This window comes from Marmota flaviventris, chromosome 10, assembly GCF_047511675.1.
Source record: "Marmota flaviventris isolate mMarFla1 chromosome 10, mMarFla1.hap1, whole genome shotgun sequence".
In the NCBI taxonomy this organism is placed as follows: Eukaryota; Metazoa; Chordata; class Mammalia; order Rodentia; family Sciuridae; genus Marmota; species Marmota flaviventris.
The window spans coordinates 94,531,096-94,557,871 of record NC_092507.1 but is presented as its reverse complement, the minus strand read 5'-3'; the positions used below and the strand labels follow the sequence as shown (position 1 = coordinate 94,557,871).

At 39.9% G+C, this 26,776-nt stretch overlaps 1 protein-coding gene across 3 annotated transcripts in view; it reads left to right on the top strand.

Annotated features, from left to right (window-relative positions):
- Positions 1-2,306: 2,306 nt before the first annotated feature.
- Positions 2,307-26,776, top strand: part of Vav3 (vav guanine nucleotide exchange factor 3) — a 350,991-nt gene continuing 326,521 nt past the window's right edge. For all 3 annotated transcript variants that reach the window (XM_027943138.2, XM_071618116.1, XM_071618117.1), the window contains exon 1: positions 2,307-2,778. In XM_027943138.2, the coding sequence (XP_027798939.1) occupies positions 2,575-2,778 (204 nt within the window). In that variant the 5' untranslated portion in view covers positions 2,307-2,574. The remainder of the gene's footprint in view (positions 2,779-26,776) is intronic.

The following is a 26,776-nucleotide window of genomic DNA, read 5'->3' as shown; positions in this document are numbered from 1 at the left end:
GATTTATTTCTCTTGTGATATAAAATAAATAATAAATAAAATAAGGAATTAAATAAGTTTGGGTTTCTGAATTCCAGGAGGTAGATAAATGTTCTTTTATAATTTGAAAAGTTGAAAGAATGAGAATTAAAAAATTGGCAAGGATTGTGTGCCATACAGATGTACCAAGCAATGAATTCATATGACTCTCACATCCTAAAATTCAGTCTTTATGTACATTAGAACTGAAGTGTGACTTAGTGAATTCTTTAGTTCCTACCTTTTGATTCTGGTTGAAGTTTGAACACAGAAAGGGTTCTAGTATGTGATACTCAACATCTGTTGTTTTTTCTGCAGCTCAGGATGCTACCCATCCCATTTCCCATTCTTATAACTGTGTTGGGCTAAGCAAGATCTGAATGGCACAACCTGCTAAACTTGGGGCCCAGAAAGGCTGAGACACACAGGCAGGAGCAGACTTTTTACATCATGTGGCTCTTACTCAACACTGGCAAATCCCTTCTGATCTTTTCACTCCGAGGAAGACAGAACTAGGGACTGGGAGAAAGAAGGATGATTATAGCTCATTAGTTTATTCCTTTATTCACTCACTTAACTTACAATCATTTATTGAGTGCTTATTTTGTGACATCAAGAAGCACCAAGGTTGATTCTGGAAATTTGAAGATGAATAAGTTACTATTCCTGCTTTCAAGGTGCTGCAGTCTAGCAGGGTTTCTAGCTGTTTGTGGCTGGAGATGGAATTCAGGGCCTCATGCATGCTAGGTAAGTGCCCTACCAACTGAGATATACCACTACACCTTAGAACATAGTATAGGGTTTGGTGCTGTCTGCAATTTCAGGCATCCACTGGGTGGTCTTCAAAAATATTCCTCCCAGATAAGGGGGAACTATTGTCTCGCTGAAATTATGGTTTCAGAAACCTTGTGCTATTGGTGGAATCTACACTGGACGCAGGAGGAAATTGCTGGGGAAGGATGCATGTAAGGAAAGGAAATCCTCAGGCTGATTTATTGTTTAACACTGTGTACACAGTGTGCTATGCTTGCCTCAGTCAAATGAAAAAGGACATAGTCCCTGTCCTTAACTAAAGTCACATATTTTAAAAATAACATTTTGACCTGCTTATAAAGTCAATATGATTTAAAATTAAAATTCAAGCTACAGATATCTAATAAAACTAAAAAATAATCTAAGATCTCACCAAACTGGGTTTCATATTTTATTACAAATTTCAGAAGAATACATCTTAAAAGAGCAAAGATTCACCAAGGACCTCATTTACAAGAAGAGAAAGAGTTCAATTTAACAACATCTTGCTAAAAATAATTTATACACATTTTAGTTTTGAGGGGCGCTGGGAGTAAAACAGGCAGGGTTAGTCCCTAAAAGATTTAAGAAGAGCGAGTGCACTGCTTCCGCTGGTGCAAGAGTTCTAGAGGGCATGTTTCAACTTTTACAAAGGTTCCCAAAACTTAGCCCTACAAGAGCCGCCCATGCCTGGTGCGCTTTGCTCCCAAAGCTGGTCGCAAATCACTGACGCATGCGCAGTTTGGTCTCCATGTCACCGGCCTATTTTTCTCAGGCAGGTTTTTTTTTTTTTTTTTTTTGTGCGGTCAGCAAAAGGGCCAGAACTGCTACAGTGACAGTTCCGAGCCTGCGAGAGTAGTGAGAAACCAGCACTAAGTGAAAAACACTTCGTGTAGAGATAGGCTCCGGGTGGAGTCGTTTTTGCAGAGGTCTTCACACACATACTTTTAAAATGTCAAAAGATCTTTCGAAGAAACTAACTTGGAGGAACAGTCTGAGGAATTCTCTGTAGAAGGGACAGGACTGGAAGGGGCGAGGGGGCGCCGATCTCAAACTTTCAGCGCCGATGCGTTGTGCTTGCTTCACTACTCTGGGGAGCCCGGCTGCCCCAATTAATCTGACGTTCCTCTGAGACCCCCCACCCCCTTTAAAAAATTGCATCCATTGTTTAGGGTGTCCCACGAGGAACCCCAACGTATTTCAGGGTTTAACCACATTCTCCAGGAAGCTACTCCAGGAGAAAATCCCTGGATGCCTGGGGTTGTTTAAACTCCGCGAATCGGAGGGTTCGCGGGTGGGCGGGGGCTCTGGGATCCCCTTTGTAGCAACCACCCCCTACTCCGCCTGCCCCTCCCCCACGCCCCGCCCTCGGCTACCGACCCCAAGCCAGGGCGGCTCGAGCGCTCCCACCCGCGCCTCTGGGGACTCGCAGACGGCAGCAAGACCGGCCCGGCGCGCTGGGCATGCTCAGTCGCGGGACGCCGGGCTCGCGAGTCGGAAGCCTGTGCTTGGTCGCCGCCGCCGAGCCGGCCGGGGCGCAAGAAGAGCGCGCGGGACTCGCTGCAGCAGCTGACCGGGTCCCAAACCAGAGTGGAGCTCTGCGTGGCGTCCCTGATCCCGCTGGCCGTGGCGCCCGAATCCTAGAACCTGCGCGGGGAAGGGACTGACGGCGGCTGGCGTCGGCGGGGCGCGGAGGAACCGCGGTAGCTGCGGCCGCATCCTCGCAGCCTGCCCCAGCCGGGTTGAATCCGGGAGCCGTCGGACATGGAGCCATGGAAGCAGTGCGCTCAGTGGCTCATCCACTGCAAGGTGCTTCCTGCCAACCACCGGGTGACCTGGGACTCAGCGCAGGTGTTTGACCTGGCGCAGACCCTCCGCGATGGAGTCCTGCTTTGCCAGCTGCTCAACAACCTCCGGGCGCACTCCATCAACCTGAAGGAGATCAACCTGAGGCCGCAGATGTCCCAGGTAAGGAGGCCGGTTGGGCGCCCCCGCCTCCTGCCGGTATCTCCCATTAATCATCTGGCTAATTTCTTTGTGTAAATGCAAACATCTAGGTGCGCTCAGCTTGCCCTGCCTCCCAGCCTTCTGCTTTGGGGACCACTTCAGCTTTTCCTGCCTTAGCTTAAAATGCATAGCTCTTAGCTCTTCAGCTGCATGCTCAAGCTTTGCGTCCAGAGATGGTGCAAGGATTTCGTAAAGGCTTTCTGTGAGGCGGGAAGAAAGAAGTTGTCTTAGGGTGCCCTTCACCTATTGTGCATGTGTGTGTTTGTGTAGGGCAACAAAGAGAATTTGATCCAGCTCTTCTGTAATAACGTTGGGAAGGGATGAAACGCGGTGATGGGGTAAATTTGCTTTTAGTTTGTTCTTCTGCTTTGCGTTTTGTTCCCATGCTCTCTTGAAAGAGGAACCATGACATACATGAGGACTCTAGGAAGTGGAGGGCGTTTGGTACCATTATCTGAACAGGAATGACACTGGTCGAAGGAAGGAAAAGGAGCAGGACGCAGAGGCTGTACCCGAAGGCCCCCTGAGCTGGTGGCCAGCTGGCAAGCTGGATGGTTGTGTTTACAGCTCTGCTGAAGCCATGTGAGAAGGAGTCCAGCCTCACTCAGCAGCGACAGGAAATGAAAAGTTTCACTAAAGATTCCGCTTTCTTTCATTCGGTCCTGTGCTCAGGTGATGTGGTATACATCGGACTCCCATGGCTGAGGCTTGCCCGGAGATGCCTCTTTCAGGGTTTTAAAGAAAATGCAGCCCTGGAAGGCTATGTGCTTTTTACAGCAGCTCAAAAGTCAGAATGCAGCCGAATAGTGGTTTCTTGGTCCTGTTGGAAAGTTTCTGTTCAGAAGGATGATAACACCATTCATAATCTTTGTTTTCTGTTTCTTGCTGTAAAAACCCAGTTTCAACTTAGAAGAGTTTCTTTTATGACACATTAGTCCCGTATTGATACAGTCTAAATTCCTTAGCAACCCAAGTAGTGCCTTTTTAAGAAGGAACATAATTATTAAATCATATAAAGTTTATACGATTTATTAATTATGTATTTAGAGTGCATACACACTCACCTCTGGTTCTCAGTGTCATTGTTTTGTGAGGGTCCCTGTACTCTTCACATTCTACACCCCTTGCCCATCTGCTTTCAGCCTTGAGCAGTCTCCAAGAAAGAACAGGCAGGTAAGAGGTGGGAGCCATATGTATTTAAACATAAGGTAAACTGTTTTAAACCCACACACAAACCTGCATAGTGATTGCTAACATTGTAGACCCTTCAACAACTGTCCCAACTCTGGATATCCTTTTGAGGGGTTTAGCAGAAATTTCTATTACGCAGGAAGCTGCAGTCAGTTGGTTAGCTAGTCCCATAGATCCCTGTTTTTCACCTTGCCTGTAGCCTCAGGAAGCAGCATGGGTCAGGATGCTTTGGCCCACCAGCACATAGTATGGTACTGTGCACATTTCCTGAAACTTAAGTTTCCTGAAACTTTCAGAGGTTGTGCATTAAGTTGTTTTCAATAATCAAGTTTTCTTGACAGTTGAAGATTACCCTTTTAAAACTTTATTTGACTGTTAACAATGGATGAAAATTTTTTTCAAATGTGTTTTGCTCTTTGCCTTTTAGAATGTATTAGATGTAATTTAATCTTTTTGATGACTAAGGATTGTCATTATAAGCATCATTAATGAAAATTGAGCACATAGAATTCTCTAAGAGCTCTATTCCCTACTGAGGGTACCACAATGAGCATAGCAGGTACTTGCCCTAAAGGGATTATTACACTCCTATCAGACAAACCACCAGGTTATAAAGAGGTAAGTGGGACAGCTAAATGTCTTCCTTAGGCTGTTTGCTTTGAGTTCATAAGATTGCCTAACCCTGAGCTTTTGGGTTCCAAATCAAGTCCAGTTCTCAAACCTGAATCTGGTAAGGCTAGCATCTGAATACAGTGGTGCCTGTTTTTGCTTCCTTGTTGATTCTTTACCACATTGTAGAGAGATAAGGTTCTGAATGGCCGAGAAGCAAGACAGATGAATTTGAATTACATAGGTCATCATTAAATCCTTATATGAGACTTATTAAATGGCTTCATGAAACACGTTGACATATTTAATATGCCTTTAGTGCTCAGACATAACTGTGTACCTAATGTTCACTTTTAGGAGTAATAGATTCCAATTACAATTTTAAAAGAATCACAAAGGTTTATAGTTCCTTTAGACTGACATCTATAAATATTCCTGCCTCATACATTTTTCTTGGGAAAAGTTCTGAGGTTCCCACTACATCAGCTGTGTGCATTGTGTATGTTGAATAATCTGTTAACCTAGTACATTCCAGACATTCAAGCCAACAGTTTCTTCTTTGGAATTTAGAGGTCATTACCACTACTTATCTCTTCATATGTTAAGAGTCAATCTGAGTTAGTCTACCTGAGCTAGGTTCTATTGAAGATATTAATTTTATATAGACTATTTTCTTAAGCATATGATTTTCTAAGACAGGAAATAACTGGAAGCTCTTACTTTAGAGTTTTATGACATTTTGAAACTGCTATGAGCAGATGCTGACAAAGGAAACTTTAATTTATTGATGTTTTACTTATTGCCTGTTTTTAGTTTTTCACAAAGAGGCTATAAAGTGACTAGTCTCGTTTAATAATAAAGGTGTTTATTCCAGTGAGTGGGATTTTTTAAATTTTGTCAGCATTCTGCCTTGTTTGCATTTAAAGAATAAATAGCCATGCAAATAATGATTGCTCAGTTATAAGTGATTCTTGAAGTCTTCGTAAGTACTCCAGTCTTCTTCAAAACAGAAGCATAACGGGGATCCCACTCTCTTGCTGTTCTTCCTGGCTGTGGACAGCAGTCTCTTTTTGGTCTTGCCATCTTGGTTAGACAGTGATCTTCTCTAGTTCAGAAACAAGTACTTTTTAATATTGATTTAGTTTTTGTTTTTATTTATAATGGATAAAAGAGATACATATCACTTTTAGTTTCACTTTAATATGTTCCTTTTATTATAAAGATTAAAATTAAGTAAAATCCAACTGGACATTGAAAATACAGATTTATTTTTCATCCAAAACAACACTCTAGATAGGACATAAAGCACACCAATGATTCTGGAGAAGATGGGCCTACTGGTGATGACTATATTAGGGGTGCCTTGTGAAAGGGTAGGGGTTATTGGCTTGATGTCATTTTCAGTGGCTAAGACGGTCTCAATGAATACCTAAAACCAACCATAGCTCTGTCATTAATGGAATGATTTTAGTCTTATTTTGAGATTAATGGAATGATTTTAGTCTTATTTTGAGATTTAAAGTTTTCCTTTATATTATATCTTAGAGTGGTAGTACTGCATTTGATGAGTTTACTGACCACTGTGTACAGTATGTTAACTTTGAATTGTCCTAAAATGAATTATTCAGACTTTAAGGATTTCTTCAACAAACACTTGCTTATTCCTACTGTGTGCTAGGCATTAAGATACTGGTTTGGAACAGTAAACAAACTTGACAAAGTCCCTGCCCTGAAGGGATTTACATGTTAGTGGAGGAGATGGACCATAAAAAATAAATGACCATATAATGTATAATGAGGACGTTTGAAGCTAGGTGAAGGAACAGAGAGAAATATGACATGATTTTGTCAAAGGTGATTTATGCGATCTGTGGAAGACAGCCAAGAAAGCCCTCTTTGTTGTGGTTTCAGCTGGGCAGGGACCTAAAGGGAGTGAGGGAATGCAGGGATGTGGATGCTTTAAAAAAGAATATTCCTAGAGGGGTATGAAATGCAAAAGTCCTGAGGTAGTTAACTGCAGGCACAGTGGAGGACCAGCAAGGCAAGGGAGGCTGGGGGAGAATGAGTGTGGCTAAGAGTGGTAGGGATGAGGTCAAGAGAAAATGTGAACCCAATTTTTAGGGTTTAGGGGCCTTATAAGGACTTTGGCTTTCACTTTGAGTGAAATGGGAAGCCAGCTGAAGTTTGAGCAAAGGCATGTTGTGACCTCAGTAACTTTTTCAACAGAGTCACTCTGGCTGCCATATGATGAGTAGCCTGTGGAGCAGCAAGGATAGAGGCAGTTGGGAGAGTTCTACCATTTAGACAAGAGATGTGGTTTCTCTGACCAAAGCAGCAGCAGCAGCAGCAGCAGCAGCAATGGATATGAAATAGAAGAGCTCTGGATGTATTTTGAAGGTCCAGCCAAGGATCTATTGATGAACTCACATGAGTGTTATGAGAAGAGAGGAATCAAAAATGACTTTAGTACTGTAATCCCAGTGGCTCGGGAAGCTGAGGCAGGAGGATCTCAAGTTCTAGACTAGCCTCAGCAACTTAGGCCCTGAGCAACTTAGCAAGACCCTATCTCAAAAAATAAAAAGGGCTGGGGAGATGACTCCATGGTCAAGCACCCCTGTGTTAAATCCCCAGTACCACCTGCACCACTCCCTGCAAAGAATGGCTCCAGGAGCTTTGACCCAAGCTATTGGAATGATAGAGTTTCCATCTACTGGGATGGAAAAGACTAGAGGAAAATAGTTTTGAGGGTTTGTGTAGGAGGAAAGGAGTAGGAGCTGGAGCTAGTTATGTTTGAAATGCCCATAGACATCTGGATGGAGATGCTGAGCAGGCAATTGAAGAAGTCTGGTATGTAGATATAAATTGGGAGTCATCAAGGTGTAGATGGTGCTTAAAATCATGAGATTGGATGGTATCATCTGGGAGTAGTGTAGAAAGAAGAGAAAAAGTTGGGTAAAGACATTGGGTTACATAGAAGGGAGAGATCAAAACAAACAAACAAACAAAACCTCCCACCATTATCCAAAAAGAATGTCGTCCCATAATCTTTTTGCCATTTGTTAGGTTATTCTTGGAATTTTCCAACATAATTTTAAACTCATAACCTGTCAGGGTCTTCTCAGGTATAGTATCATGGCACCATAAAGCATCCTGAGCACTTGTTCTATTGGTGTAGTTAGTGGCACAAGCTGAATCACTGTGACTTTGTTGATGAGGTACAGTCCCTCAGCTGCCAAGGTGAGGAAAACAGAGCTATTTTTTTAAAGATGGAAAATATTGTATTTGTCCTGCAAATGGGTTTATTCAACATAGATTCTGTACCTTTCCTAGTTTTCAAATGCAATGGATCCTTTTATTATTTTTCATAAACTCTGTATAGTCTGTTACTGATCGTTCCCTTTTTCCCAAAGCACCGTCTCCCCTTTACTCTCACCGTTCTGTATGCTCCAGTTCTCTCCTGTCTCTTATTCATTCTCAGCTTCCTTTGGCAGCTTCTCTGTCTAAACTTTCCTTAAACAGGTTAAAGTTTTCTCTTTAGTTGTCTTTTCCTTTCATATTCTCTTCCTCGGATCATCTCATGACATCCATGGTCTGACTCTATCATGATGGCACCAAATTCACATTGACGTTCTAGGTCTGCTTTTTTTATGCCCCTTGCCTCCATTGTTATAGTCACTTTAGGGGTGGAGTCTGATCACTGGAGAAAAAAATTCACAGAAAAGTTGGAATGGATTGGACAGAGCAGAAGTGAGCATTAGTAAAACTATGGCTAAAGTCCAGTCAAGAGAGGAGGGGGCCAGGAGAGGAGGGAGGGAGGGAGGGAGAGAGGTGTGTACACAAAAGATTAGAGAAGAGTTGGAATGGATAGGACTTGGGGACCTGTTCCTGCAGAGAGTGGACCATATCTAGGCTGAGCCCCGGATTTCAGGCTTGTGTGACTGATGGAGGAGGGGCAGATGCAGAGGGAAAAGGAGCAAGTTCAGCTGGAGACCTTGGGCTTGAAGTTACTACTAGTTACCCTCCAGCTTCTCAAATTCAAGCTGCCCACTCTGTCACTACCCCTTTCTTTCTGGCTTATTCTACTAATACCTAAAGTCCACCAATCTTTTGAACTCATTGCTTCTACCACCTCTTCACTGCCTTCATGGCTTCATTTCCTTCCTACTTAGCTTAAATACCATAGCTGTTATAATTACTTCCTTGGCTTCTTTTATGTATCTTGCTCATTTGGGTAAACACAATTCTGGTCAAATCCAACTTTCTACTTATTTCCCGCCTACAGCTGAGATGAGGGAGGAAAACCCATGCTACATTGACTTCTCTCACTTTAAATTTATGACTCCTGACTTCAAGTGGGCACCATACACTACCCAGTCATCTCATAATATTTCTCAAAGTAGGGTCCAAGGTCTCCTGGAAATTCCGAGGATGCTTTTAGGGATTCTATAAGGCAAAGCCTCTTTATAATATTCAGACCTTATTTGCCTGTGAATTCTAACTTTCTAAAAAGTGCATGGTAGAGATTTCCAGAAGCTATTTCCAGAAGCTATGTGGTATTGCTGATTTCCTTGCTATGGCTAGTGGTGGAATACTTGCTTGAGATTTCTTTACAGATTTCTTAGTTTAGAATTCTAGTGTTACACATTGATAGATATGAGCCCCCCAAACAAAAGCTGCTGAGAGTTCTCAATAATCACTTTTCTTAAGAGTGTAGAGGGGTCCTGGCACCAAAAAGTTTGAGAACCATTCTAGATCATTTATATTTTTGTCTCTCCTGCATGACTATTTAGTACCTTTTTTTCTTTCCTGTGACCCCCACTCTTTTTCTGAACTGATGACCTTGCTTCCTAATCCACTGAGAAAATAGATAAAATCAGAAAGAGTCTCCTCTAGCTACCACCCTCCTATATCTGGGTCCAGAAATGGTGCTTCCTCTCCTGTAACGTGAGTGAATGAACAGTGCTCCTGGCAGAGGCCAGTTTCTCCTTTACTTTTCTCCCCATTCTCCCCTGCATCATCACTTCTCTTCTGGATCTTTTCCATTTCCAGGCGCTATCATCTCCCTCATTTGATTCAATGCATGTTTTCAAAGTAGGACCACAAAGACTTGCTAATGAACGTTGGGTGTGATGGAGAGTGACTCAAGGTTTGACCTGAACTACGGGGGCAGGTGGTCAGTCAACTTCCTTAAAACTGTTTGTTGGTTCCTCATGGACCACAGATACAATCCACAGTCCTTAGAAAGCATACAGAGGCTGATGGTCTGGTGCTGCATCATCTCTCCAAGCTCCCTCCATTCTGCATTCCTGACCTCTTCATGGTTTCTTGAATGAGCTGCCATGTTAAATGACTTGGTGTAAATGCATGTTCCTATTCCTTTCTTTTTGACGTATCTTCCTCATTTGTCTGAAAATTCAGTTCCAGAGTCACCTTTGCAGTGGGTCTCCCCTGGCTGCTTCTCAGAGGCAGCAGATCCCATGCCGCTGTTGTGGTGCACATAGTGCAAGGAATGTTGTACTCCACCCATCTTGCAATTTTTTTTCTTATTTGCTTTCCTCTAGGCTATGACTTGCTTGAGGCCATCGTAGGTAATTTACTGATGTACACCTCTGGAAGTTGACACAGGAGTCATACATAACAGTCATACATAAATAGGCATAAATTCATCAGTGAGTTGAAAATGACTCCTCATTTACTAGCTTTTCAAAGATATCTATATAAATTTAAAAAAATAAGATACTCAGCACTAGCCATTTCATTAAAATCCCAAAATACCTGCCCATTAAATGCCATTATTAATTATAGTAGAGGACATTATTCTTCCACTTACCAATAGAGTGACTTTGAGATAGTGGATGATCCTGTTTTTCAGCTTTCTCATTGATAAAATAGATGTACTCAAAGAGTCTACCTTGTAGGGTTATCGTGAGGACCAGATGAATTAATTAACTCCCTGATTGGCATGTAAGTGCATGAGAGACACTGTTTTTATTATAACTATTGTTAGCACTTCTGCACACCTCCTGTGCATTATCTCATTGAATTACCACAACACCATGGGGCAGGAACTGTTATTTATCCCCAAGTGATAGACACTGTCTGGGGCCAAGAGGGGTTTAGTAACTTGCATAGTTCATGGTAGAGCTAAAATTAGAATTAGAGTATTTAAGGTGAACTGAATTCCTCTCAGCAAAACTACTGGCACATCTGAAGGTGACCTGCCATGGAATTTTCTTTAATTCTGTTGTATTGTTCTTTTCCAGTGTTCCTTGGAGAAATGGTCTCTAATGAGCCTCCTGGCTATTAATAACAGTGCTCCATACTAGTCAGATATTGAGTCAATAATGTTAGTTCAGAATGCTGAATATACCACCTGAATGATTTTATACACATTTATCTCACTACTTAGAAAAATGGGGATTAGACCTTTGGCAGGATATGATGGGAGAAGGAAATACAATCAGATAGAAAAACTAAGGACAGTTGATGAGAGAAAAAGAGAAAGTGAATATAGCTGGTCCCTTTTGACCTTTTAATATTGTCTTTTGACAGTTGGCCTTGGGCATGTGGTTTCACTCTGTTCTTGTTTCAGGAGGGCCTACATTTCCCTGGGAAGCAGTAACACTGTTGTTATAAATGCTATGCTTTGAAATGGTTCTCTATCTCTTTCTCTGCATTTTAACTATCCTTGCCAATGTATAGAAACCCATCATTAGCTATTATTTGGAATCTTATCACACCCCCTCCACACCTCATCAGCAGAGACCCTTCATGTTGTTAAGACCAACCGTAAGTTTACATTCTGCATTTATCCAGTCTTGGGCATTTAGTGTACAATATCATGAACAGCAAAGGTAGTTACTTTTGATCTCCATGGAAAATTATTTTGGAATTATATTTTGTGCTGCTGAGTGTGCTTTCAAAATATGTTTTGCAAGGGTTGCAGCTAGCCTGTAAGCTGCTTACGTAACAGGAAGCCAGCAGCATATGCTACTCACATGGGAGTTCTCTAAAAGGTCAATTAATATGGAATATTTAATGATATACTTGATACTCACCTTCCATGATTTTCAAAGTGCTTGTTTTAAAATAGATCTGCAACAGCTGGTCTGACTAAACAAGCATCATGTCCCTTTCTGCCTTTTCCTGGGATCATCAAGGCAGTATGGTTAGATGAAAAGGCTTCAGGTCAAGAATCTGGAGAACTAGGTCCTAGTCCCAGCAGGCTGTGTGAACTCATGATATTTGCTTCTCTTTGCCTCTGCCTTCTACCCTTAGAGCAATAGTAGCAGATACATGTATAGTCTCATTTGGAAGTTTTATGGTTTCATGAAGATTGGGTGGAGTCCCAGTCATGACACTTAATGATATGGGGACCCTGGGAAAGTTACTTTATTTGTTGAATCTCAGTTTCCTCATCTGATGGACAAAAAAATAGTGAAACCTAACTTTTCAGAATTTTGGCAAGAATTAAATAATATATTTCAGTGCCTAGTGCACAGTAGGTACTGAGTAAGATTATTTCCTTCCACCTCTGCCTTCCATTCCCCAACCTCAAAAGCCTGTGAGGCAGGAAGAAGATCTTATCACCACTCTACAGAGGAGGAAATTTAGAGGCATAATGGCTAAAGGGCTTTTCTCAAGGTCACACAGACAGGAAGTGGTGAAGACAGGACTTGAATCCAACTGTCCTAATTCCAAATTCAGCAAAAATTTCCTGTTCCAGCTGCCAAACACAGTGGGTATACAGTGAATTGCATGAGGAAATGATTGGGAAAGTGCAAAAAGCCAGGCATGCTCTGTAAATGCAAAATGACACTGTATTATTTTGCACTGAAAATATATTTAAAATAATGGTACCTGTTTTCGTTTGTTTTATAGTCTAATTAGTTTACAGATTATTTGCTTTTTGGCAGTTAGCTTCTGGATTATCTGCTTTCTGTGTGTCTCTGGTTTCATGCATGTAAGTTGATTAACTAAATCATTAGGTTGCCTGCTAACTATTAGGCTTTGTAGTAGATGTCAAAGACTCAAAGGAAAATAAAACTCAGGCCCTGACCCTTTGTCACATGCATTCTATGCAGCATGAATTTTGCTGCAGAGTTGCCCGTATGTAACAGGGGTACAGAAAGGGAGCTATTTGAATTAGAGTGAATGGGCAGCAAATATTTGGTAGATGGGTAAATGCCCTTCTGGATTTTGTTGATGTGGAAGGTGTGATACCAATTCAAAATGGATTTTTTTTCATGTGTATGCATGGCTCAAATAATTTCTCTCCTTTCTGTCAGGATTTGTTTAGAACCTCCAATGTATAGGGCACCAAAGGTATAAAGACAAATCACATGAAACTTCTGCTTTTGGGAGGCTGGAAGAAAATAGACTTGACCTTCAGGTCGGGCTTTGACAGGAATGCAGAAAGGAAGTAAGTCACTGGGTGCTGCAAGGCTGGTGCAAAAGCACATGCAGCTGGGGTGGGGTGGGGGAGATATGAGACCAGGAAGAGGACAGACCATGAGTGGTTACTAGAGAGGAAGAAGTTTTGAGAAATAAAAGTGGGTGGGGAAGGGAGTACGTGAGACTAGGAATGTGCAGACAGCAGACCTTAGTGATGTCCCCAATTAGACAGTTACTCTCAGCAATGATGAAATATCCTTAATAGCATCAGTACTAGAATTTGGCTGTACCATTTGCATTTGGCATTGGAGACATTTGAGTATATCTTTTTTTTTGGGGGGGGGGGTTACTGAGGATTGAACTCAGGGCCACTCAACTACTAAGCCACATCCCCAGCCCTATTTTTGTATTTCACTTAGAGACAGGGTCTCACTGAATTGCTTAGCACCTCACTGAATTGCTGAGGTTGGCTTTGAACTCACGATCCTCCTTCCTCAGCCTCCCAACCTTCTGGGATTACAGATGTGCTCCACTGGGCCCTGCTAAAGTATCTGTATCTTTGGTATGCAGATTTGAGCATCTGATGCTCATGGATGGCTTATTCTTTTGACCATCTTGAAAGCTGAGGGAGAAAAGACTGTTAAGACAGTCAAACTGTTCAACGCTCATCTAAAGTGCTGAAAGTAAAGAGACCTGCTCGTTCTCCCTCTAACCTCCTGACTTGCCCTGTCTCCCTTCCTCACACCTGCTGAACCACTTATTAGCCTCCCTGTGCTCTTTCATTGACTGACATTGCCATCTTCCCTGGTCCTTCCTGGTCTTAGTTGTATACTCCTGAGTCTAGAAAAGATCAGCCTTTCCACTTTCACTCCCAATCCCCTTTTTGTCTAGGACATCACACAAGCAGTCACCCTAGCCCTGGGGCACTGGCCTCCACAGGCTTTGCTGCCCATGTGCAGGGGCTGCAGAGAGCTGCCAGAGAAGTGACACCATGTCTTGCCAGCCTTGTATGTCTTATTGGCCTTTTCTGATTCCCCGAGTCAAACTCCAGCCCTCCAAATTCCACACACAAGGAATCCCCAAATCTGCCCTTGTCCTTCCAGGTTTGGCTGGTCCTCATCATTACCACCCAGTCTCCCTGATTTCTTGGCTTGTCCTCAGCCCATCCTTTACCACTCCCCAAGTGGTGACCATGATGATTACAGCTATTAGAAGTAGCTAGTGTTCCAAACTTTGCAAGATACATTCATATGTCCTTTTTTTTTTTGGTCTTCTGACTCTTGAGAAAGAGTTTCAGGTCTTCAAGGCAGTATTAAATAAATGAAAATTCTAGAGAGGACAAGGTGCCATGAGTACTTTGGTTCTGAGAAGTAGTACACAGTACACTAGACATACTTTTTCTGGTTTTTTGGTCTCCTGAGTGCAGAGTGTGCTTGAGTGAGCATTACTGATGAGACAGAAACTCTTGAGTCACATTTTTCAGTTCCCAGCACTCTCTAAGCTGCCTGTTCCCTCTTATAATCAGCTCACAGCATCTGCTCATTTTTGTACCCCCCCACTTTGGTGCAATGTTATGATTCAGTAGTGCAACCTTCTCTTGATCATATCTGCAATGCCTAAAAGAGAAAGTGCCTCTAGAATAGTTCTGTCACTTTTTGATACTCTGCTGTATGTTCAGCAGGAGATATTTAGTTCTTCAAATGTAAGGAAACATTGGTGGGCTATGGAAAGTGAGTAAGCTCAGGCCACACAAAAAATGTGTGACTTCACATTATTTTTGATGACAGAATAATTGGAAAAATAATCTTGAATCTGCCCAGAGACTACTTTGGGATTCAGTAGACTAAATCAGCTCATCTTCAATAAGAAGAAAGCAGGAATCGAATGCTCTGGAGCTCAGAATAACACTAACACAAAAGTTGTGGGTACTTCTAGAGATAATGTTTAAGAAAAAATGTGACATAATTGCTATTAACATCAGTGTTAGGTTCTAAACATGAAGCTGGTCTCTCTCTCTCTCTCTCTCTCTCTCTCTCTCTCTGTGTGTGTACACAGATATAAAATTTGCTCCATTTCAATCCCCAGTACTTCAACTTTCCCTCCTCTATTCCTTCCTCCTGTTCCTCGTCCTCTACTCTACTTGTCTTCTACTTATTTTTCATTTATAATTGGTGTTTAGTAGATACACATAGAGGTGAAATTCATCTTGGTATATTCATATATATCCATAGCATAATTTGGTCAAATTCATTCTGCAGCTCTTGCCTTTACCCATTCCTCCTCCCTCCCCTTCAATCCCCTTTCTCTGCTCCACTCATCTCCCATCTATTTTCCTGGGGGTCCTGCTTTTTATTTCCTTATTTGAGAGCAAATATTTGACCTTTGATTTTGAGTGTGTCTGATTTCCTGGAAAAAGTTTCACTCATACATTGCTGGTGGGACTGCAAATTGGTGCAACCACTATGGGAAGCAGTATGGAGACTCCTCAAAACTTGGAATTGAACCATCATTTGACCCAGTTATCCACTCCTCAGTATATACCCAAAGGACTTAAAATCAGCATACTATAGGGACATAACCACATCAATGCTTACAGCAGTTCAATTCACGATACTAAGCTATGGAACCAAGGCGCCCTTCAGCAGATGAATGGATTAAGAAAATGTGGTATATATCCACAGTGATGCTCTCCAGTTCCATTCATTTACTAGCAAATGAATGAATTTCATTCTTTTTTTATGGCTGAGTTAAACTGTTGTGTGTGTACATGTGTGTGCACATGTGTGTGACATTTTCTTCATCCGTTCATCTGTTCAGGTGATGGGCACCTCAGCTGGTTCCATAACTTGACTATTATGAATTGTGCTGATATAAACATTGATATGCCTATATCACTACAGTATGCTGATTTTCACTCTTTTGGATAAATACTGAGGAGTGGGATAGCTGGGTCATATGGAGGTTCTATTCCTAGTCTTCTGAGGAATTTCCATACTTTTCCGTAGTTGATGTAGTAGTGTGCAGTCCCATCAGCAGTGTATGGACCTTTCCTCCACATTCTCACCAGCATTTATTATTTGTATTCTGTTTTTAAATTTAATTTTTATTCTTTTTTATATATACACATGACAGTAAAGTGTATTTTTACATGTTATATATACACAGAGTATAACTTCCCATTTTTATGGTTGTACATGATGTGGAGTCACACGGGTCGTGTATTCATATATGAACATACAAAAGTTATGTCCAATTTATTCTATTGTCTTTCCTGTTCCTATACCCCTTCCTTCTCTTCATTCCCCTTTGTCTGATCCAATGCACTTCTTTTCTTCCCTGCACCCCTCCCCGCTTATTGTGTGTTAGCAGCTGCATATCAGAACATTTGTCCTTTGGTTCTTTGGGATTAGTTTATTCTACTTAGAGTGATAGTCTCCGTTTCCATACATTTACCAGCAAATGCCATAATTTCCGTCTTTATGGCTGAGTAATATTCCAGTATGGATATATACCACATTTTCTTTATCCATTCATCTGTTGAAGGGTGCCTAAGTTGGTTCCATAGCTTAGCTATCGTGAATTGAACTGCTGTAAGCATTGATGTGGTTATGTCACTATAGTATGCTGATTTTAAGTTCTTTGGGTATATACTGAGGAGTGGATAACTGGGTCGAATGATGGTTCAAGTCCAAGTTTGAGGAGTCTCATAGTGGTTGCACCAATTTGCAGTCCCACCAGCAATGTATGAGTGAAACTTTTTCCATACATCCTCTCCAACATTTACTGTTACTTGTATTCTTGATAATTGCCATTCTGACTGGACCAAGATGAAATCTCATTGTAGTTTTAATTTGCATGTCTTTAATTGCTAGAGATGATGAACATTTTCTTTCATACATCTGCTGACTGATTGTATTTCTTCTTCTGTGAAGTGTCTTTTCAGTTCCTTTGCCCATTTATTGATTGGGTTATTTGTGTTTTTTAGTGTTAAGTTTTTTGAGTTCGTTATATATCCTGAGGATTAAATGCTTTATCTGAGGTGCAGGTGGCAAAGGTTTTCTCCAGTTCTGTAGGGTCTCTCTTAACAGCCTTGATTGTTTCCTTTGCAATGAAGAAGCTTTTGAGTTTGATACCATCCCATTTATTGATTCTTGTCTTGTTAAGGAATTTGTCTTGTTAAGGAATTTGTTTCCTACACTGACAAGATGGAGAGTTGGGCCTGATCCTCATTCTAACTGGAGTGAAAGTTTGAAAATATTTATGCAGAAGCTTAGATAGTTAAATTCACATGGAATTTTAAATCTTTTTTGACTATGTAGTTCTAATTAATATCCCCAGTTCAGGAAAAAATGAGAAAGGTAAAATAATTTAATTAGCTTCTTCTATGCCTGTTTTGGTAAATGATTTAATTTTTTCCCTTTCATGTTTAGTAAATGATCCAACAATTTCAGTGATGTATGTAAACAAATTTCTCACCTTTCCCCATAACACTAAGCTATTTGATATCCTTGCCCTTTTGGCCCTGGGTTTTACATAAAATAAACTAAATTAAAAATGCATTTAAAATAACAAAAATTCTATCACATCTATAGAAGAAAATATAAAATATATGATTTAAACATAATATGAATGCAACAAACAAAACTTCTTCTATGCTGCTTTTTAGACAGTCTCTTAGTTCAAACTCTAATCCTCAGGACTTCAATTAACATACTATTCCTATAAACTGGTGAGGCAATATGGTGTAACTTTCAAGCATATCACCTTGAATGCCTCAAATTATCTTCAATTCATACCACTTATATTCTTGGACAATTTTACTACTCATATTTCCACATTAATAGAGATGACTATAACTATTTGTAATCTCTCAAGGATTAAGTTATTTGAAGTAATGTATATTGCTTCATATAAATTCAGCATTTGGAAAAAAGATACTCAATAAATGTAAATTTCATTCATTCAGCCTTTTCTTTAAATCTAAGTAAGTAATAGGTTGCAAGTTAAGATGGGAAGGAGGGCTAGCTAAAATCTGCAAATCATACACTCAAGAACTCAAAAAGCGTATTGCTCTTGGATTATGAAGAATGAACCAAGTTATATTCCATGCTTCATAAGGCTATGAGGAAGGATGGTCCTGTTTGAATGAATCTTTATAACAAGTGACTTAATTGTTCAAAGGGTTACATACTATTTTGGAGCTGGAAAAATCCTTAGAGATAGTTCTAGTTGAGCAACTCAGTTCTAAATATGAGCCACCTAAGTGTGTGCAGTGATTTGACCACAGTCACTTGGTTTGGCAAAACTAGTCCAGGCCCAGGTTTCCTGACTGTAGTGCACACCTTTTCCCAGACTACTAATGACTTGGACCTCCAGAGAAGTTTGAAATCATGCTTACCATTTTTTAAATATATTTTTTTAGAAAGTACTTCAGTGAATCCCTTATTATAAAGACCTATTCTCTCCCATCCACTTATTAATTTACTTTTTTTCATTTTGGAATATAGTGGTATAGGGGAATTGGTAAGGGTAGAAATATAAGGCCTCAAACTTAGTAGCCCAGAACTCTCTGGGAGGATTGACAGCATTGGAAAATTATTCAATAATGAAAACTAGAAAATCAAAAATCTGATACTTACACGAGTAAAACCTCAGCTATCCAGAAACGTGGCCATCCAGAATTACTCAATTCCTAAGAAGGCTGAAGTTTTGCCATTAAATCAGATAACAAAGTGTGTCCCTCATTCCTGAAAATATGAATATTTGTGTGCATATTAGTGTCACCTTAAATGTTTTTCCTAAATTACAAGTTCCATAAAGTTGGAGACCATTTGTTTTTCAGTACCAACCACAGAGGTACTGCCATGAATGGCTATTGTGTGACCCATAATGAACCCTTAATATTAGCCTTAGTTTTGGTTGGACAGGAATGCTAGATTTTATTGTCTTTCTTAGTCACAGGATAAAAATTTTAGAACAGTCTGTCAGTTGTCATGCAGTGGGAGGCAATATAGTATATTAAAAGGATATGGACTTTGACATTAGGCAGGCCTGGGTTCAGATCACATCCTGTTAGCTGGGTGGCTGTGGGCAAATCCCTCTCTCAGCCTCTTAGATTTATCCCCAGTTCACAAGTAAGAAAACTAACTGGATAGTGTTGTGAAGAGTGTGTGAGCATAGATGGGCAAAATACCTAGCACAGTGTTGTGAAGAGTTGTGAGCACAGATGGGCAAAATACCTAGCATACCTAGTGGTGGGCCTTTGGTAAGGCCCTTTCTCTTCTGTTGCACCTGACTACTTTTGTTGTATAGAGTTTTCCTCACAGTTCTTTGGTGATTGTATCATTTGCTGATCTATGGCAAACTTTTTTTTCCTCTGTTATATTCTTTGTGCAGATGTTTTATTCAGACTCGTTGAACCTAGGACTTGGAATATTGTGACTTTAAAAACATGTCACTTGAGTAATTTTTAATCTGTTGATAATTTTATATGTAATAGCTGTAATACAACAAAAGCCAGAAAAACAACTCTCTACCTGGAACTGGGATACCCACATTCAGATGTTTGCTCTGTGACTGATAGGATCAGTGATCTCTGAGCCTTAATTTACACAATTTCTCTGGGCCTCTGTTTTCTCTGTGATAACCAGGGGAGATGGTAGTATTGTATGTCAGAAAGGACAGAGACTTTAGAATTCAGGTTTTTGGATCTGCTGCTGATTAGCTGTATGATTTAGCCGGCTCTTTCACTTCTTTGTTCTTTGAGCTTCTAGTTACAGACAATGCTGTCTATACTTTAGGCCTTTATAAGGATTAGATAATGCGTGATACGTTCTTGCCTCAGAGCTTCCCACTTTGCACGCTCTTAACAGCAGAGTGGCAAAAAGTTCTTCTGCTGAATACTGACTGTTATGGTTAGTGGTATTAACTTCTGCTTCCCCAGGTAGTTGAAACATTCAGCAGGAGATCATAATTACTACAGCTGACGAATTTTAAGACACTGATCAGTTTTCTTGAGGTCATATAGGAAGTAATGATGAAGTATGTAGCTGTGAAATTGAGGAATAATTTGCCTTATTAGTATGTTCCCTGTTTATGTAATCAGTCACTTGGGCTATTTCCAGTGACATTTAATAATATTATGATTCTCTATGTCCTTGTATAGCTAATTTCTTCCCGTTGGATTATTTCCTTCAGCTTTATTTTTGAAAGTGGAATTTCTGGGTCAGTGGTTCACAAACCCATTTGCAGCTCTTGTTCATAAACTTCCAGATAGGTTGCAGAGAAACATTTCCAATGAACAAAGAAAAAAGGACAGATTTCTGGAGACTTGGTTAAAAAATGAAGACTTCGGTGTCATTTTAGTTTGATTCCAGTCTCAGTTGCCTGTTTATTCAATGACTGAGCAAATTACTTAACCTCTCTAAATCTATCTTCTTATTTGTGAAGTGGGACAAGAGTAGCAGGCTCTGTATCTCTGTCAAGCTTTTAGTTGGTGCAGGTATTTATAGTGCTCATCTTCATTGTCTGTCTTGAATCCATCTGTGCTGTCCACTGCTTACCTGCCTTTCACTTGGACCATATGCCACTTTACAACAATCCCATCTCCCAACTGCATCATCAGTAGTCCTAAAAACGATGAGAAATGCACCCCCCCCCCCACACACAAAGCACTGATCTGATCTTGTGAATCCCTTTGTAACTTTAGAATGCTTCCCTGCCCTGTGAGGGTGAAGACCAAAATCCCGAGTAAGACCCTTTGTGATCTGACCTTGCAGCCTCATCTCTATCTCTCCTGCTTGTTCTCCAGCAATCACCTGGGCTGTCCTTCCATTCCCAGAATATTTTACCCCATTTTTTCCCTAAGACTTGAAACTTGCTGTTTTGTATTTTGTTTCTTTGTTTTCAAATCACAATTTGCCGTAACTCCTCCTGGCAGATTCTTGTTTCATGACTGATTTTCCTGTTAGACCTAAGCTTCTTGATGCTAGGGGTTTCTCACATTTTATTCACTGCTGATTCCTCGGGACTAACACAATGCCCAGCTCTTGTGCTAAGTGAATAATTAGTAATCTTTAGATAACAAAATACACAATGACTGTTACTATTATTAGCAATAAACACAGGAGAGAAAAAAAGTCTAATTTGTTAAAAGCTTTTGTGATTTCAAATTACTCTGAAACTAAAAATGCAGGTATTTTTCAAGGATGATTAAAAACTCAAATGCATTTTGTAATGACATAAGATCTTGCTTACTTTTTTCTCATATAATATTTCACCTTAATGAGGGCAGGTCTGAAGAGGGGGCACGTACTTGTAGCAAGCCTAGTTTAGTATCAAGCAATCTTTTATCTTAGCCAACATTCTTCATGCAAGACCTATAATAACATTACCTGAACCATCCAGGAAGCTGGGCAGAGCATTATCTTGGGTCAAATAGCATAGCAGAAGGACTTAATGATGAAGATGAGCATTCCTAAGAGATTACATTATGCCTGGTACACTTCCTTTCATTTGAGACCTCCAGCTCTCCATGTCCCAGAAAGGCAAGCTACATTTTTTTACCTCTGCTAGTCCAAAACCACATTTTGGTCTTTGAGAGGAGAGTTTATTTTCACTCATCCATTTAAGAATATTTATTGAACATATACCATAGCCAAAACCCTGTTTAGCACTGATGATATAACAAAGAACTGGGATTACAAGAGAGGTGTGTGTGTGTGTGTGTGTGTGTATAAAAATAATATATAAATAATATATATGTTTTATATATATATATATATATATATATATATATATATATATATATATATGATGGTTCATATGTGTGTATATATATGATGGTTTATTTAATTGTGTATATGGGTGCATATATGTATATATGTGTGTATATGTGTATATATATATATATATGTATATGCACATACACACATATATGTAATTTATGTGTGTGTATGAATTTTTATTCTTTTTTGATATATGTGACAGTAGAGTGCATTTTGACATATTATACATACTTATTCTTGTTAGGATCCCATTTTTGTGGTTGTATATGATGTCGAGTTTTCCTGGTTGGGTATTCATATACAAACTTAGGAAAGTTGTAGCCTATTCATTCTAGTATTTCCTGTTCCCATTCCCCTCTCTTCCCTTCATTCCCCTTTGCTGATCCAATGAACTTCTATTCCTCTCCCTCCATATTGTGTGTGAGCATCCAGCTATCAGAATATTTGGCCTTTGGTTTTTTGTGACTGGTATATTTCACTTATTATGATAGTCTCCAGCTCCATTAATTTACCAGCAAATGCCATAATTTCATTCTGATTTATGGCTGAGTAATATTCCATTTTGTATATATACCACATTTTCTTTCCAATCATCTGGTGAGGGGCACCTAGGTTGGTTCCATAACTTAGCAATTATGAATTGAGTGGCTGTAAACATTGATGTGGCTGTGTCAAGAGTATGCTAACTTTAAGTCCTTTGGGTAATTACTGAGGAGTGGGAAAACTGGGTCAAATGATGGTTCTGTTCCATCCTTTCTGAGGGATATCCATTCCTCTTTCCATAATGGTTGCACCAATTTGCAGTCTCACCAGCAATGTATGAGTACCATTTTTTCCCCACATCCTTGCCAACATTTATTGTTGCTTGTATTCTTGACAATTGCTGTTCTGACTGGAGTGAGATAGAATCTCAGTGTAGTTTTAATTTGCATTTCTCTAATAGCTAGAGAAGTTGAACTTTTAAAAATATATTTGTTGACAGATCATATTTCTTCTTCTGTAAAGTGCCTGTTCTGTTCCTTTGCCCATTTGTTGAATGGGTTATTTGTTTTTATGGTGTTAGTTTTGTTTTCTTTGTATATCCTGAGGTGCAAGTGGCAAAGATTTTCTCCCATTCTGTAGGCTCAAAAGAGGTATTTTTTTGAGGGTACACTTTTTCCCACACCTCATGTTTATGCATGGAAGAACTTATTAGACTCTTAGCATATAACTAGGCATGTGTGTAACCTAGCTTCTTCTGTGTCTTATTTTTGAAACCTACTTGCTTGCCAAGAGAGTGGTGGTTTTCTGGTCTGTTCTCATTCCTATGGCCAGCTAAGCAGAGTAGGTCTTGTCTTCAAGGGGGATTCTTTAGTTGAGATATATTCTTGAGATAGAATGGGGTTGAGAGTAGAGATATAATGAGAGGGTAACCTGAATCCTTAAGCCACATTTTTAAAAAAATTATTTATTTATTTTAATTAGGTATATATGACAGCAGAATGCATTTTAATTCATTGTACATAATTACAGCACAACTTTATATTTCTATAATTGTATATGATGTAGCATCACACCATATATGCAGTCATACATGTACCTAGGGTAATGATGTCCACCTCATTTCCCCTTCTTTCCTGCCGCCACACTCCTTCTCCATCCCTCCCTCCCCTTTGCCCCATCAAAGTTCCTCCATTTTTCCCATGCCTTCCCCGTCCCCATTATAGATCAGCATCCAGTTATCAGAGAGAACATTCAGCCTTTGTTTTTTGGGGATTGGCTTACTTCGCTTAGCATGATATTCTCCAACTCCATCCATTTACCTGCAAATGCCATGATTTTATTCTCTTTTAATGCTGAGTAATATTCCATTGTGTGTATATACCACAGTTTCTTTATCCATTCATCTATTGAAGGGCATCTAGGTTGCTTCCACAGTTTAGCTATTGTGAATTGAGCTGCTGTGAACATTAATGTGGCTATGTTACTATAGTATGTTGATCTTAAGTCCTTTGGGTATAAACTGAAGAGTGGGATAACCGGGTCAAAAGGTGGTTCCATTAATATTAACTTTCATCAGTAAAATTATTTTGATTTTGATCCAATTTCAGTATCTATTGCTCATTAGATTTTTTCACTCAGTAGGAGAAAGGAGTATTTGGTCTTTGGACCTTGGGGGACTGTGAAGCTTATGGCAGCCTAGGTGACTGTATGTCAGCCTTATTAACCTGGCACAGCACTTTGTGATGGGTGTCAGGCTAGTAGTGTAGGATGCACTGATCCTAGCAAGGTGCACTGGGCTGGGCTGGGCTTTGTGGGTGTACTTGGTGCATTTATGCTTTGGCTTTTGTGGGTACAGGTTTGTCTGTGTTGCAGATGAGGCTGAGGACAGGATTAGATCTTCTGTCATTTGGGGTGGAATAGCACTGATGACCTTTATTGTGTTTCAGCCAAGGCTGATGGTCAGGACTTCAGACTGCAGAAGTGACAGTTTCAAGAGTGCTATTGTGTGATGTTCTTCATTTAAATCGTGAGAATCAGGCTAGGGTAGGAAGTGATAAATTGACTTTACCACATTCAGTTAATTTCATTCCAGGCCAAAGGAAGGCCCTGGAGGAACTAATGTAATGCAGTCTTGCAGTTTTTCTGTAAGATCTTAATAAAACCCCAATCAAGAACAGATTAAGAAATCATTCTCTGCAGAAGGCAGGTCTCAAAGACTCGTCACAGAGCTGAACTAGATACTGCTTTTGGAGGTGGAAGCAGTTATGCTAATACTCTAGGAGGAGTTTCTCCACAATGAAACATGAATTATTTTTATATTGGAGTTGTTAATGATGTAAGTTAATGATGTTAGATCATGGAACTGTAGCTTCTTCTATAGAAGAGTTATAGCTTTTATTAAGCAAATAAAAATGGTGTGATCCTTATTTAAATAATCTGTGGTATATTCTTTTTTATTTTTTAAATTTGTTCTAATTAGTTATGCATGACAGTAAAATGCATTTTGACACACTGTACACAAATGGAGCACAACTCTCATTCCTATGGCTGTACATGGTGCAGAGTCTCACTGGTAGTGTGATCATACATGTATATAGGGTAATAATGTCTGTCTCATTCCACCGTCCTTCCCACTTCCGCACCCACTTCCCTCTCCTCACTCCCCTCTGCCCATTCTAAAGTTTCTTCATTCTTCCCTTCCCCTTTCCCCATTATGGATCAGCATCTGCTTATCAGAGAAAACATTTGGCCTTTGGTTTTATGGTTTGGCTTATTTAGCGTAACATAAATTTTTTCCAGCTCCATCCATTTACCTGCCAATGCTATAATTTCATTCTTCTTTAAGGCTGAATAATATTCCATTGTATTTATATGCAAGACATATGTGGTATATTCTTGAGATAGACAAATGTGTCAGCAAATTTATTGCAAACTCCAACATTAAGAAGATGATAGAAAAGATCATTGCATTGAAAAACACCCAGATTTTCTTAGGAAATCAAGAAGGAATTAGAATGTCTTGAAAATATCTTTTGATTTTTATCAGAAAAAGAGCAATAGTAGTAGAGAAGATGAGGATAGGAGTAAGGTTCTCATTTTGTGAGAGAGTTGAAGGGTAAAAATAAGATCTTGACTTATGATAAACAGATATTTTAAAAAGGGAGCTTCACTCTAATAATTACTAATTGAGATGATGGGCTTGAGGAAATACAGTGAAACAAGAGCCTGGAAAGGTACAAATGTTTTCACCAGAGTTTAGAAAATACCGCCAAATGCCCCTTCAACAATTCACAAAGGTTGAAGATTAGCTGGTAACTTGTTTTGAATAGCTCAGGGCTGGGAATATTTTTGCATTTTGTGCACTGAATAAAGATTTTTGCTAGGCTAGGTTGAAGTGCACGTGGCTGCCTTCTCCCATGTAGGACCTGGCCTAGGTTTACACCTGTCCTGGGGGAACCTTCTTCTAATATGTATAATCAGTCCCACTGGGGTAGTGGTGGTGGCCCTGGAATGGCAATACCAAGAGTTTACAGAAATTTTGCATTTAGGGAAAGCCTAGAAATACCAACATAAAATACTGAAAAGTTTAAATAAGTGCTAAGTGAAGTTAGCCAATCCCCCAAAAAACAAATGCCAAATGTCTTCTCTGATATAAGGAGGCTGACTCATAGCGGGGTTGGAAGGGGGAGCATGGGAGGAATAGAAGAACTCTGGATAGGGCAGAGGGGTGGTAAGGAAAGGAAGGGGGCAGGGGATTAGTAAGGGCGGAAGAATGTGATGGACATCATTATCTAAACTATATGTATGAAGACTCGAATTGGATGTCAACATACTTTATGTATAAACAGATATGAAAATTGTGGTATATATGTGTAATAAGTATTGTAATGCATTCTACTGTCGTGCATTTAAAAAAATAAAATCAATAAAACTAAAAAAAATAAAATTTGAACAAAAAAAAGTTTCATGATGATAATTACTGTGGTTGGGCAAGCAATTATCACCTGTGCCCTGAAGGAACATTCCCAAGTTGTTTATGGAGTTAGGACTCCATAAACATCAGGGAAAGGTGAGTGTCACCCTAGGGGAAGTAGCCCAGACCTGGCTAGATGTGGCTCATAAGAGTTACCTTCTGTCAGGGATCACTAGCCCAGGAAGTAAAGATTGACAGGAATTGTTTAATAATGAAGATACACATTTTGGAGGTCATATTCAGAACCTTCCAATTCTGTTTTGTGTGGGAGATTTAATATGATAATATGTTGAGGAATATGTTAGAAAAATTAATATCTAGAGTTCAGGAAGTCTAAGAGAAAGCAGCAGGAATAAGCCATGAAGTCTTCCCAACAATGGTGGCTCTAAAGTAGAAAGGAAATGAGGAACTTTTGAGTATTTATTTAAAAAAAAAGTGGGGAGCAGGGCGTTGGGTGGATCAGTGAGGAAAAAGGAAAAAATTAAACTTGAGAGTATGTATGTCCTCTACTTCTGGCAGAAAG